We start from the raw sequence: 15,673 nt of genomic DNA, 5'->3' as shown, positions 1-15,673 counted from the left end.
CTCCCGGCGGAGGCAGCATATAATGAGGGATTGGCGAAAAATATTACTATTTATATATGGTTAAAATTATTTTTTAGGTATATATAAATTATAATAGTTGTCGAACCCTGTTCCACTAATTCGTGTGCTTACTTCTCAGATCTTGAACCCCCTTATTAAAATTTATGGCTCCGCCACTACCATCAACCATTCTAATCAATTCAATTTCTTTAGTAGTAGGACCCTCTTGTAATCTCCTTATATACCCCTCTCTATGTATTCTTCTCCCTTCAATTCACAACAAAGAGTACTAACACTCACTCAACCAAAGTGCCATTAAAACAACTTTTGGATTTTATCCAAACAATTATTATGGAATTTCTTCTTTCTTTACTTCTATTTTTCTTATTCAATTCAAGATTAATCAATGCTCAAGGCCCCCCTTCACCTGGATACTATCCTAGTTCTAGGGTACAATCTTTAGGATTTAACCAAGGTTTCAGGAACCTTTGGGGTCCTCAACATCAATCATTGGACCAAAGTACCTTAACTATATGGCTTGATAAAAATTCAGGTTTCACTTCTTGTCTTTCTTCTCTCTCTTTTTTAGAAGTACGTTTACCGTCTCTCAAGTCGATAGTTAGGCTCTGAGGCATTACTACCATGGCTACTATCAATCCGAGCCATATGTAATTATTTAGAATTCTTGAAGGGATTAATGTGTATACATTGATGATATACTGTATCAGTATAGTTTAACATGTGATAATACTTGACATATAATTATGATATCAATTAAAGGTGGAGTGAGAATTTTCTTTCTTAAAAAAAATAGAGTTTTGACTTTCTCTCGCTCCATCTTTGTTATCAATTAATGCTATTATAGATACTTTTCTTTTATTGTAATTATGATGTTCGTATCAACTTGCATCATCACACCTAGACTAATTACATTTTTTTTACTTCCCTTTATTACACATTTGTTTTTAAATTTGTTCTGTATTCTAAATGCAGGAGGAAGTGGTTTTAAATCTCTAAAAAATTATCGTTCTGGTTATTTTGGGACTTATATTAAGCTACAGCCTGGTTTTACTGCTGGAATTATTACTTCTTTTTATGTGAGTATTTAATTTAATTTAATTTATTATTATCCCCTCCCCCCCAAAAAAAAAAGCAATTTTAGTTTTATTGGTGTATTATTATTATTATTATTATTATTATTTTTTTTTTTGTAGCTTTCAAATAATCAAGATTATCCAGGGAACCATGATGAAATTGATATTGAATTTCTTGGAACAACACCAAACAAGCCATATACTTTACAAACAAATGTGTATATAAGAGGAAGTGGAGATGGAAATATTATTGGAAGAGAAATGAAATTTCATCTTTGGTTTGATCCAACAAAAGATTATCACAATTATGCAATCCTTTGGGACCCCAATGAGATCATGTTAGTATATTCTTTTTAATTTTTTTTTACTTATGGTCTATTTTTTTAGTCTTCTTCATAAATAGTTTAGTGTTGAAAAATATGTTCCTTAAGCAGTTGAACAATTCAAAATATTTTAATGATTATTGAAATCTATGACAGTGTCATACGAGATTCAAATTTGAGAAAAGATGAAACTACAACATTACAATGTTTTAGATTTTAAATTCTAACAATTAATTATTTTTCAATAGCACTTGAATTTGTGTTTATTGTTTGATTAGAAATGTGAAAATAACATGTCTAAATTGAGTGTAAAAGAAATTTTAGTACTATAGAAAATCAATCACTTTTTATTTTATATGTTATACCAATATAGAAATTTGTGATTAATTCATAAGTGATCTAACAGTGTAAACAATTGTATATTAAACTATAAATATAAATTTAAAAATGTCACAACCATGGGGTCATGAGATAATTCTATATAGTTATGCTATTTTTGTCAAAAAGCATTATTTTTCATTAATGTAACCAACATGACCCCATGTCCAAAAACAACAATAACTACTACTTTTATTTTTGTTTTTTTCTCTTATGTGTCTTTGCTATTCTTTTTTTAATTTATTTGAATATGACTTTGTAGATTTTTTGTCGATGATGTCCCAATTAGAAGATACCCTAAGAAAAATGATGCAACATTTCCACAAAGACCTATGTATGTATATGGTTCAATTTGGGATGCATCATCATGGGCAACGGAGGAAGGACGAATTAAAGCCGATTATCAATATCAACCGTTCGTTGGAAAATACAGTAATAATTTCAAGCTCGCGGGTTGTGCGGCCTACGAGAACCCCTCTTGTCGTCGAGCGCCTTCTAGTTCTCCTTCAGGGGGTGGAGGGCTCAGTAGACAACAAATAGAGGCTATGTTGTGGGTGCATAGGAACTATAAGGTGTACGATTATTGTAGGGACCCTAGAAGGGACCATACTCACACACCTGAGTGTTAGTGAACGAATAATCGTAAAAAAGAAATTAAATTGCATCGAAGTAATTATAAGGAAAAAAATTAAGAATAAAAGTAGCCTTGAGATGGTCACCTTTGCCATTAATAGTTGCAAAAAGTAGTTGAAGCGTCCAAGGTGTGTTTTTTATTTTCTTGAAATTTGTATAAATGTATTAAAACTGTTTGATTTAAGTTATGGGAAAAATAAGGTCAAGAATATTGAAGAATTATAGAAGTTGATATATCTTGGCCTATTTTCTCAAGAATTGCCTTTTAATTGTAATTTTTCTTTGATCAAAGTGTGTATTTGTTTCTTTATTTGTGATTGTTGAAGAAAAATATATATATTATATAGCCAAAATAAAATCTCTTGAGTGAGTTCATCTTTTTCCATTTTTCTATATATTTTGTTCGTCCTATTTTAACTATCATTTTAGCTCTTTTCATAGTTATTAAGAAAAATAATTAATACAAGGTGTCGTTGCTAGGTTATTCCAATTCATTAGTTATTTTATTTTCTTAGAATTGAGTAGTATTAAAATGAACCATCTCTTACTTTATTATATGTCATTTTATAAAGTGACAAATAAAATGAGACGAAAGGAATACTTTATTATAAGAAATCAAAGCTGAAAACCTTTTGCAAATGTATTGAGACATATATGTCTTACTTCCTCCATCCTTGTGAACTCTGAAACTTCAAGATAATGACTATTTTTTAATTACATGAGCTAAAAACGTGACCATTTAAAAAATTTACTGATAAAATACTCTCCCCTTAAAGAATCTTTATTTTCAAGCTCGACCATAAAACCTTTGAATATGAAGACTGTGAAATCATGATATACAACCTAGATATATTGTAGCATAGCTCTCACTTCTTTACTATATCTGTTTAAAGGTACTCATACAGAGTGAGCTATGAGCTTCACGTAAATCTATGATTTTATATACAATAATTATAATATATACAATATATTCATTTTGATCGACAATCTTTCTATTTTGAATTCGCCTTTTTATTCTATCAAAATTAAAGTAAGACTTTAGAATAATGTATGCAATTATGCTAGGTGAGATGGGATGTTGGATTTAGTGTATGTTTACTAGTGACTAGTGATAAAGATGATAGAGCAACGTGTAACCACACAAATTGTGAAAATGACCATTTTGAAAATGAAATCCATAACCAAAAATTGTGAATATTATATTATTGTTGCTAGTGTTGGTATTGAAGAGACCATCGTTCTTGAAAAGGACTACTTTTTAAAACTTTATTCACACAAATTAAAAGTGTACACTTTGACGAATAATGAAAGTTTTGGGCCCAAATATATATGGACTTGACAAAGCCCATCACTTTCATATAATTATGCGTAGACGATCTCCAACTCACCTCTATTTTACTCTCTATTCTCTATATTTAGAGAGTAAAATGGAGAATGGGTTCTCCAACACCCCTCCATATTACTCTCTATCCTCCATCTCTATTTCATTTTTTAATTATTTTAATATTATTTTTATTGTATCATTAATTAAGTCTTTATTATTTGTATTTAATTTTCTATATAACATCAAAAAAATATTATTGACAAGTTACTATTATTATCCGAATTAATAATTTTTTATTTTATTTGTTTAAAAAACACTTTAAATATGTAATTTCAAATTATTTTAATATTATTTATATTATATGAGACTGCTAATTAAGTCTTTAATAGTTGAATTATTTTCTAAGTAATATAACATCTAAAAAAAACATACTTTTGATAAGTATACTATTTTCATCCCGAATTAACAATTTTTCTAAAAAAAAATTTAAAAAAAATTGTCACTTTAAATATTTAATTTAAAATTATAATTATTTTTCACTATGAAGAATACACAAAATCTACATGATAATTCAAACAATCTATTTTTATGTTATAGTGATAAATTATTAAACTACACTTTTTATGAGCATGAAAATACTTTTTGCAATAATTCAAAATGGAATAGGGGAAGTGAATTTGTACACGAAATAATTGGATACAAGATGAAATTGTTATTTAAACAATTTTTAGCTACACATAAAAAAATATGCTCATTTTGAACTCCGTAATGCATTAATAGAGCATTATGGGAGCAACGTAATAGTCTTGAAAGTCGAGTATTTATGTAAAATTTAAAATTAAATTTTATGATAATGCATTATTTATTATGTAATTGTATTTCATTAATGATTTCACTTTAATTGAATTGTTTGTTAGTATGTATTATACATAATATTTGTTGTAATTTATTTTATTTAGAAATTTAGAATAAAATATAATTTTATATTTAATGAAAATTTTGAAAAGAACAAAATTTATATCGTACGAAGATTATATAGATTATAGGGTAATTATTTCCAAAAAGAAGAAATGATTTATATTATGAAATAAGAAAATAAAAATGAAATAAAAATAATAATATAATATTGAGGAGAGAGAAAATGATTATTTTTTAGAGAGTGAAATAGAGAATTGGGTTGGAGTTGGTTGTCTGAAAAAATAGAGAAATCCATATTTGGAGAGTAAAATAGAGGGTAGGATTGGAGATGCCCTTACCATATTCGTACTTTTTGTTACTTTGAGGGCCATGATTGTTTTAATCATGTAAACTAGTTAAAATGGCAATTCGGTGGATAAAGTATTCCGCGTTCACGTAAGAGGAAAGAGTTGCACCCTAGCAAGTGATAGATGCGATGTATACAATCTATCTTAATGCAAACATAAGTAATTGCTTACACGGTTCAAATATGTGAATTATTGATTACATAGATTTAAAATTGTGAAGATGGATTTAAAATTAAACTTCTTTGCAATATTTTTTTGTAAAGAATAATTTATGCAAAGTTAATTTTCATTTGTATATTTAAGTTTTTGACCCAACAATACATATTTTCTTCTTTATGTAATCTCATTAAGTGATGATTAATTTTATAAATGAAAATTAACTTTGCATAAATTATTCTTGGGTCAAAAACTTAAAATAGACAATTTAGCTACTTAAATAACCCCTATATAACAATAATTTAACTTTTCACCTGCATAACAATAGAATTTTTACAAAACAAAACAAATCAAAAATAAATAATAAGTAAATCGATAAATTATAAAACAACAATACACGTTCCTATATTAAATAAAATCTCATTCCTTAAGTTTCTCTTATTTTGTTATTTACCTTCCACAAATCTCTCAATAATTAATCCGTCAATATTTTTATTTCCTTATTTTTCTCCTCTTTTTAAATTTGTTTCTTAAAATATTGAACAAAACAGGTTTTCTTTTTCTCTCTCCACCCTTTTTTTTCTGAATTTTTTCTCTCTCGTTTTCTTATTTCTCTCTCTCCACGTCTCTTTCTCCTCTCTTTTTTTTTTTACCATTTCTCACCCCATTTTATTTTCTGAAAAATTTCTTTGTTCTTTTTTATTTTCCCCCTTTCAATTTTTTTGGTTAAATTATTTTTTATATCAATGTAGATGGAATATATAATCAAAAAATTAAAATTTATCATCAATGTATGAATTTATTTATTTTAATTTATTTGGTTATAATTTGGTATAATATATTCATTATGGTAAAATTGAATTAGATTAATTTGAACTTGACACCAAAGTTAAATCATATTGTACATCATGTAAATTAGTTTAATGATATTAAAAAGTTGGTATATATATGATTAGATTATGGTCTTACGTGTTATAGGGTTGTAACATATAACTAAAATTAACTTTACCATCAATTATAAATCAATATCTTTTATAGTTCTAATCCAAAATATCACCAAAAAATTAACCATGCCATACATCAAAGTATATACACTATAACATATTGCAACTTTAAATCAACAAATCACCATTATTTTTTAACCAACAAATCCACCAATTATTTTTAGTTGTTATAGTTATTAAAATTTGAATTTGACTCAAAGGTTACACCACATTGTACACCATGTAAATTAGTTTGATGATACTAAAAAATTGGTATATACTTGATTAGATTATGGTGCTATGCATTTTATGTTTGGAATATATAACTAAAACAACCTTACCATTGATTATAAATCAAGTTTTTTTTCATTGTTCTAAATCAACATATCACCAAAAAAATTAGTCATACCATACATCAAAGTATATACACTATAACATATTGCAACTTTGAATCAACTAACCACCATTATTTTTTAACCAACAAATCCACCAATTATTTCAATTGTTATAGTTATTAAAATTTGAACTTGACACAAAGTTACACCACATTTTACACCATGTAAATTAGTTTGATGATACTAAAAAGTTGGTATATACTTGATTAGATTATGGTGTCATGCATTTTAGGGTTGGAACATATAACTAAAATCAACCTTACCATAAATTATAAATCAAGTTTTTTTTTATTGTTCTAAATCAACATATCACCAAAAAATTAGCCACACCCTCCATCAAATTGAAATCAACAAAGTACCAATATTTTAACTATATCATCCATTAAAATATATACACTAAAATATACCACATTTAAAAATTAACAAATCACCAATTATTGTACTAGATTGTCTACCAAAGTATATTCCTTAATACATATTACTATTTAAAATAACATATCATCAATAATTGTACCAAATCGGCCATCAAAGTGTATACACTAAAATATTCCTGTGTTTAAAAATTATTTCAATAATTTATGGACCATATGATACAAATCATATTCATTATAATAATGCGGATCTTCTTCAAATTAACAATTGAATTTTTGGTGTTGAATAAACAATCGAGCTGTTGACATCGGTATTAGCCTTCATCAAACAAGGATTGTTTTGGGGAGTATTATCAAAAGTAACTTTTGTACTCATAATCGATTTATTCAAGAAGCAAAAAACTTTTTTTTTGTATTGTAAGAGATGATTTTGAAAAGAAACAAAGAGAAATACTTTCAAGAAGGAGATACACACCTTTTCTTGAAAAAAATAAAAAAAAAGTGTGCAGCAATGTGTTAATCTCAAGGAAAAAAAGAGTGCATCAATGGTATTTCTTTGTGTAAGGTTAACAAGAGAGAGAAAGTGATATATTTATTAAAGGAACGTATCCAAATATAATTGTGATTGAGATTCTAAAAATACAATAAAATAAAAGATAAAATATGACTCCTAAAAATTCAGTCCACTAACCAATAAAATAGGTCATAAATCGTGTAGATATTTATATTTTATAATAAATTGTCATAAAATATCCCTGAACTTGATGCAAATTATTAGTTTCAACTTCCATCCCCGAATTATTGACAACCTTAAGAACACCCCTCTACTTGACTAACTAAACTTAGATACACTCTCGATCACCCCAATTTGCCACATGACATCCAAGAGGTCTCAAACTCTTGTAGGAGCATGAGACTCTTAGTAAAAAGAGTGAAAAGATGTGTTCTTTTCAAATTACACTGCAAAATGCCAATATTAGTACAATAAGCATAAATTATAAAATTATCCATTACATTCAATCTTTTCATCAGTACCTTTTTTCCTCCTTTTTCTTTCTACCGTCAATCATATTATTATTAATAGAAAAGAACAAAAACCCATCAATTATTTGACAAAAAAGAAGAAGAAGGAAACTAAATATAATACTAGTGAATTTCTTTTATGGATGTCCACCTTCTCATATTATTTGATATGTGCAGTGTATGAGGAAGGGCTTCCTCAAATAATTTAAATTTGTGTAATGTAAAATTTCTAAAATAGGACTCATTCTTTACTTGCAATTCCTTCATTAGTATAAAATTCAAAATTTCTTAGTTAACCGTGAAGGAATTTTATACATTTCATATCATCATTAACAAGTTTTTGTCACATAATTATAAAGAAGTAAAGCTTTCCAAGTTTCGACAGAGTAACACTATTTATGGTTTAATCATGTGATACTACATTTTAAATTGTGACACCTAATCACTCAGCAATAGAAATTTATTCGTACTCAATACTTATATCAACTTAATAAATAACATCGGTTAACTTATTCTTATTTTACTAAAATCATATATAATTAATCAATATGACATTCATATTTAACTTTTCACTTATCTATGATAAAATAATATGAATCGATTTAAACATCAAATACAATTTTTTTTTTATCATCACTAAGCTACTACTCCAAGACAAGGTTGTGAACCCTCTTCATTTGCTTGTCAAGTGTCAATTAGAAATTCTAGCTTCCGTTTGATCAACTTGAAAACTTGAGTTTTTGAATTTGTAATTTTTCGAACTTAAAGTTTTAATGGATATGCAGTTTATTTGAAAAAGAATTAAAGTTTTATGAGTAGAAGCCTCAAAAATTTAAAAACTTATATGAAGCAATTTTTTTAACTTGATTTTTTTTCAATATAGATTTTAAAAAGGGCAAATTACAGAAATTACATACTTTTAAGGTAAAATTACAATTTATTCCTTAAAAGTTTATAATTATAGACATCCCTCAAACAGATACAATAATCTAAGTGCTGATACATTAATCTGATGCGCGAGATACATTAATCGTTAAGTAAGATACATTACATTTTATACATGATACACTAATCTGATGTGCGAGATACAATAATATAAGCGCTGATACATTAATCTGATGCGCGAGATACACTAATCTGATGCGCAAAAATGAGGGATTTTGGAAATTTGTAAAACTTATAGAGGATAATGGTAATAAGTAAACTAAAATGTAAGATTTCTGTAATTTTTCCTTAAATTTCCATTTGAAGATAAATTTTCAAAATATATGTCCATCAAATTACCAAGTGTTCCTAAACAAAGAGATGCAATTTGGGCCTTGGCAAGTGGGGCAGTAGTATTTGGGTTTAGAACTTTAGACCATGGGCCTGTGGATAGTTAACTGCAGTGACAAGGGTTAGGCTTTACTATTCTTTTATGGAATATTATTATTTTTTATAGTGGTATTTTTTAAATAATTATAAAATATAGTTAGATTAGTAGTTTTACAATATACATTATGTATTTGTACATCTAAAAATTCAAGTAGTTACCGTCAAACACATATATGCCATTGCCTTATGAAAGACTAAATAGAGACACGTGACGCAATTTTATTCGTCAATTTAATATTTAGTAAATATTAAATCGATGGATAAAATTATGATACGTATATATGTTTTAGAATAAAAGGGTATATATGTTCACCAACCAATATCCCAAAAATATGATTAAGGGTATATATATATTATTTACGATAGTTGGATATATTCATCCTTTTTCCATGTTTAAAAGAAAACAAAAGCGCCGTTTTGCCCACTCCAAAACCTTCTTCACTTTTGCTCTTCTCCATTAGCTCCGCCGCGGAGATCCTTTGTATTACACTTTCTATGGGGAGAAAACGGAACTTGAGCGAAGATGGTGGCAGGGAAGACGAAGAAGAGAAGCCGATGAAAGAGAGAAGGGTGCAAGAGAAGCAGGAGGGAAGAGAAAGTATGCGGCCTTCAATGATTAAGAATAAGGAGAAAAGAGCAGCTGTACATGCTAAGTTGAAGCAGCAGAAGAAGGTTGAGAAGAGGAAGAAGGTTAAAGCTCGCGAAGCTGCTGAGAAAAAAGCGCTTGAGCTAGGGGAGGAGGTAAAGCCTCTGCTGAAATTTACAGTTTTTACGGATTTGGGGTTTAGGGTTTTTAGTGTTCATTTCGTGAATAGACATAATGGGGTTGTTTATTTGTGGGAACTGATTGATGGATCGATGTTGTTTCTGTTTAGTTTAAATATTTGGTTCTTAGGGTGTAGTGTTTTGATTCTTGATTGTGAGGTTGGGCATTGTGGGATTTTTTGCGCCCAGAATCTTTCTAGTCATCCAGCTCGCTTGACTATGGGGAGTCCATGGAGTCTGGGGAAGGTGATGCAGCCCTACTCCTATCTTACCTTCACAACTTAAGGTTTAGTATGTGAAGCAAATCGAGTAGCAAAGAAACCATGTTGAAAACAATTAAGAAGAGAACAAGTAGCGACAACAAATAACACGATAACTGATGCAAAGGGATGCAAAGGGGAACTAAACAATGCTCGACTGCCTACCAATTAAAAACCAAACCACAGAGCAAAAAGTTAAAAACCTTACCTGTTAAGCAACTCAGTCATTTGGCCCATATAGTATTCATTATACTAAAGAGTCTCCCCATAACATTGCTCGTGCCTATCCCATGGAGAAAGGTACAAACCCAATTCCAGACTATCATGCGAATTAATTAATGGGTGGATGTTGTTTTTTTGGAACCGTCACATCTAAAATTTAAAAATATATGGTTCTTAGGGTGTAATGTTTGGATTGTTGATTGTGCAGTTGAGCATTTTGGGATTGTTTGTTAAGGGTACTTAATTAATGGGTGAATGATATTTTTGTGAACAGGCTGCTTAAATTTCCAATATCCAGTTCTTAGGGTTTAAGGTTTTTGATTGTTGATTGTCTGATTGAGCATTTTAGCTTTTTTTTTTCCAAACTGCTTAACGGGTCGATGCTCTTATTGTGAACAGCCTCCACCGAAGATGGTACCCCGTACGATTGAAAATACAAGGGAGTCAGATGAGACTGTCTGTTTACCTGATGATGAAGAGGTTTTCTCTTATTCTTGTTTGATTCTTCAAGTTAACAATGAAATATATGTAGTTTTATCATTGGAGGTTTGGCCATTAAATATTCTGGTGTTCTTCCTGATTTGTCTTTGAAGCTATTTGCTGGCAACGATGTTGATGAATTTAGTGCAGTTCTGAAGAACGAGCGTAGTCCGAAAATATTGATTACAACATCCCGTTATAACTCTACAGTAAGCTTGTATAATTTGTGCTTCCCTATTGCTTTGATTATTGATTTGACTTTGAATTCAATTACACAAATAATTTCGTTATTCCATTCTTCAGAGAGGACCAGCATTTATTTCCGATCTTATTTCTGTGATTCCTAATGCTCATTACTATAAACGAGGAACATATGACCTGAAAAAGGTTCTTTCTTGCCTTCTCTTTTCTCATTCCTTTTATGTTTCTTGGTGATATGAATGAATGCCTTTATATTATTCAAATTCAAGGAGTTTTTCCATTGTACTAGTTTGAAATGTTCATTGCCTTTCTAACTTTTGTAGATCGTCCAATATGCAAATGAGAAGGAATTTACTTCTGTTATTGTAGTCCACACCAATCGCCGTGAACCAGGTCATATTCTTGAACACATTGATTTTTTAGATTCCTTTAATAATAGCTATGGATTGTGTTCTTGCATTCATTCACCTATCCAGTTTCTTTGTCGGTCTGAATTGCCAGCTTGATCATTTTTTTCATTTTCTTTCTTTAGATGCTCTTCTTGTCATTGGTTTACCTGATGGACCTACTGCTCATTTCAAGCTCTCAAAGCTCATGCTACGGAAGGATATCAAGGTTCGATAGTTCTCCTTCTAAATGGATCTTTCTCCCCCGCCTTCACTGAAAAAATGAAGGAAAAGAATAGGAATGTAGTAAGGGAACTTACGAACTTATACTGTTGTCTAATTGCTTCTGGTTCATACATTTTACACTATACATTCCAGTTTTATTAGATTCCTGCAAAAAGAATCAAATGAGCATGAGCTTGTCTTGACGATACTAGTCTGTAATTGATACTTTGCCATCAACTGAGTTGTATGAGTGAAATCAACATTCAAAGTTATTTGGTCCTCTTAGAAATTACTAACGTTTTCAAATGGATGATGTTGCCTCTGACTTTCTTGTGGAAATTTCATCCTATTGCATTTCCTCATGCCATATTGTACCTTTAGTTTGGTTTTCCTTTGCATTTTTTGTGAGTGATTTGCACGGATGTCATGCTGTCTTTGCACTGTGATAATCAATCAGGTATCAAGAGGTTGTATTATGCAGGACAAGATTAAGTGCTATTGAACTTTTTGAATTTATGTATCATGTATTAAAACCTTCTTCTTATGCTTAATTGGCATTTTTTTTTTCCAAAGATGGTTCAGTTTTCCTTGGCTTATTTTTTGGAGACTAGTTCATACATGTCGTTGCACATAATAATTAATAAGTAATCAGGAATCAGAGAACTGTATTGTAAAGGTTTAGAATGAGCGTTAATAAACTTATTTAATTTATGTAACATATGTTAAACCTTTTCCTTATGCTAAAGTGACATGTTTGTTTACGGTCTATCCTACTTCATTTTATTTAACATCTTAGTCCTTGGATGTACAAAGTTTTTTGTGCCATTATTAGCTCTTAATCATCCTAACATTGAGAAGTGGTAGTGGAGTGTTATGCAATGGGAGGATACCTACCGAAGTGAACGAGGAGTTCAATGAAGTATGAACTATTATAAGATCATCACTATTACATGGGAGTGAAGGTTGGGCTGCTAAAGTTGAGATGTGAATGCTAAGATGGATGTACCGACATACGAGATTATATAAGATTAAAAATGATCACATTCGCCACAAAGTGCAAACAGCACACATTGAGGATACGATGAAATGAGATGATTGGTCATGTGCTGCGTCGACTCCAGATACACCATAGTAAGTGAAGGTGTTGAAATAGATGAGATAGACCTAAACTTAAATGGAAGAAAGTTGTCTCAAAAGATCTAAGATCTCTTGGAATGAATGCTGAATTTGTGAAAGATAGGACACAACGGTAGAGAAATATTCATATAGGTGATATCAATTAATTGAGAATATATATTCTTTCCTTGGGGCTAACACTTAGGACCATCTGCAGCCTTTGAAACTCGAGGATAATGGACTAAAATATAATCTCAACTAATAGCTCTTACAACTTGGTTCAAGTGGCGAAGGTTGAGTGACTTGTGAGTTGTGACTTAGGTCAGAAGTTCTAGTCCCACACCAATTCGAACTAAGCCTGGTACTTAAGTGGAGAAGGGTGGAAAAACGTACTTAGTGTCACCGGAATTATTAGGACATGCTCATTTTTCATGATGGTTCTAATGCTATTACTGCTGTGTGATTCATGAAAAAATTAATGCTAACACTGCTGTGTGGATATATGTATAACTCAGCATAAGATGTTGTAAGTTAAATCAATCAATCAATGAGGTTAATTTGAAGCAGAATGTATGACTAGTAGATATTCAACCAACAATTCCTTTTTTGCTTGCAGAATCATGGAAAGCCAACCAGTCACAAGCCTGAGCTGGTTTTGACCAACTTCACAACACGTTTGGGGCATCGAGTTGGGAGGTAGAGCCACTATGATTTTCCTGGATTACAATAATTCTTGTAATTATTTCCAGCGACTGAGTATCTGAGACGTTTTATACATTAATAAAAGTTTTGATACCTTTTACTGATAAAGAGATCGAAATAAGATGAGAATCTCTCTTTAACTTATAGCTCCTCTTTGAGAAACTTACGTTACAAGTGATTATCTAAGCTACTAAATGTCTGCTGATTTTGTTCATGCAGGATGATACAGTCACTTTTCCCACAAGATCCCGAATTTCGTGGACGTCGAGTTGTGACCTTCCACAACCAGCGTGATTTCATATTTTTTCGCCATCATCGGTATGCCCTCATTAACCCTTGTGTATTCCACTTCTGTTTCTATATTTGAATAGTAAGACTCTTACTAACATGTTCTGCTGATGAACTTGTTCGCTTTTGTGAAGCTACATTTTTGAAACCAAAGAGAGCAAACAGAAAGAATCAAAAGGTAAAAAAAGCAAGGATGAGAAGAACCCACAAGAAAGGACAATTGCCCGTCTGCAGGTTTGTGGTTCTGATTCTACTGCATTGATTTTAGGAAGACAGGGTTATTTTCAAGATATTTAGGAATCTTTTCTCCTTGAATGGAGCGGGTTGCAACTAATGGGGTTGTTGGTAGTTAAAGGGAGGATAAATCTTTGATGTTGGATTGGAAAGAAAGGAACAAAACTATTTTCATGTAATGCTGAATTTCTGCTGTTTTTAGACAAGTCTAGTTGTCCATCTGGAACCTCTGAGAAAAATTCAGCTCTAAATGAAAAAACTTAATGGGAGTGGAAAACAACAGAGCTCAAAAAAATTTGCATTGGCACAAAATTGTTCACCTATTGCACTAGTATATCTACTCATAGCTTGTGCAGCTAAAGACCTATACACAGCCTATTTAAGCTTCAATCCAACAAGAAGGATTTCTAGTTGCTGTCCGAATCAAACTGAAAAAGATTCAATGTTGTAATATCTAATTAACTTGGAACCACAATTGAATATCCGTGAAACAGCTTTGCAATTAGCTACAAGTGGAATCCCAAGACAAAATCATGTTTTTCCTTTCCATTTGGGGCGAGGGGACGGAGGGAGGGTGTGAGCTTATTTCATCTCTTATTTGGTCTTCGTTTGTCCTTCCTATCTACAAGAGCTGTCATTATATTTGCCCTTAGTGATCAATCCGATTGATTCAATCAGTAATATTTTGGATGAATGAATATAGTTTTGATGGTGTCCATAGCTATTTTTTTTTGTGCATGCCAGCTTCCGGCAATGGACATATAGCCTGACTTTTGGTGTATTCGAACTTACAGGAATGTGGGCCTCGATTTACTCTCAAATTAATCAGTCTCCAGCATGGTACTTTTGATACTAAGGGTGGGGAATATGAATGGGTTCACAAGGTAATCCATGTCGAAAAAATGATGTCGTTTGTATATACATTTCAACTGGAGCTCATGCTTTTCCATACTTTAAATGGATTCTGAACTTGTTTATCATTGGTGATAAATTCTCTGATCCATCCTGTTTTCTTTCAGCCGGAGATGGATACAAGTCGACGGAGATTTTTCTTGTGATAATGTTGGATGTCTCTGCTGCTGGGATTTCAAGGTCTTTGTACCCAAACCATGTAAAAGAAGAATATCAACTATCTGAGGATGAAGTTCACTATGAAAATTTTGATCTTTTCTAATTAACTGCTTTTCTAGGGGTTGGGGTGGGGGCACTTTTGTAATGGACCATCTCCTATAGTAATTTATTAAAGTAGAAAGGTTGGGTTTTAGTTTTTGTTTTCAACATCACAAAAGTTGTATGTGACCTTTAGTAACAAGATGATTAATTACTTAATTTAAGGTGGCTGATGTGAAAGCTATCGGAAACAACCTCTCTACCTATCAGAGTATGGGTAAGGTCAACAACGTACATACTATCCTCTCGGGACCTCATGGGATAACACAAGGTATGTTGTTGTGAAAGCTTAGCCCTTGGCTCGG

General features: G+C 30.8%; 2 protein-coding genes across 2 annotated transcripts; both read left to right on the top strand.

The window, feature by feature from the left end:
- The first annotated feature begins 269 nt into the window (after positions 1–269).
- Positions 270–2,808, top strand: LOC125844292 (xyloglucan endotransglucosylase/hydrolase protein 31-like). The gene is made up of 4 exons (XM_049523575.1): positions 270–553; positions 994–1,097; positions 1,215–1,432; positions 2,058–2,808. The coding sequence occupies exons 1-4, from the start codon at positions 352–354 to the stop codon at positions 2,422–2,424; spliced, it is 891 nt and encodes a 296-aa protein (XP_049379532.1). The 5' UTR covers positions 270–351; the 3' UTR covers positions 2,425–2,808.
- A 6,918-nt stretch (positions 2,809–9,726) lies between these two features.
- On the top strand, positions 9,727–15,544 carry LOC125844852 (uncharacterized). Its single transcript, XM_049524211.1, has 11 exons — positions 9,727–10,060; positions 10,966–11,046; positions 11,160–11,255; positions 11,350–11,433; positions 11,571–11,640; positions 11,780–11,862; positions 13,591–13,670; positions 13,896–13,994; positions 14,099–14,198; positions 14,993–15,082; positions 15,218–15,544. Exons 1-11 carry the CDS (start codon positions 9,815–9,817, stop codon positions 15,254–15,256), a joined length of 1,068 nt encoding a protein of 355 aa, XP_049380168.1. The 5' UTR covers positions 9,727–9,814; the 3' UTR covers positions 15,257–15,544.
- The last annotated feature ends 129 nt before the right edge of the window (positions 15,545–15,673 follow it).

The sequence above is a fragment of the Solanum stenotomum genome, chromosome 11 (genome assembly GCF_019186545.1).
Source record: "Solanum stenotomum isolate F172 chromosome 11, ASM1918654v1, whole genome shotgun sequence".
NCBI lineage: Eukaryota > Viridiplantae > Streptophyta > Magnoliopsida > Solanales > Solanaceae > Solanum > Solanum stenotomum.
The sequence above is the reverse complement of the archived record's forward strand: the minus strand, read 5'-3'. Positions and strand labels throughout refer to the sequence as shown.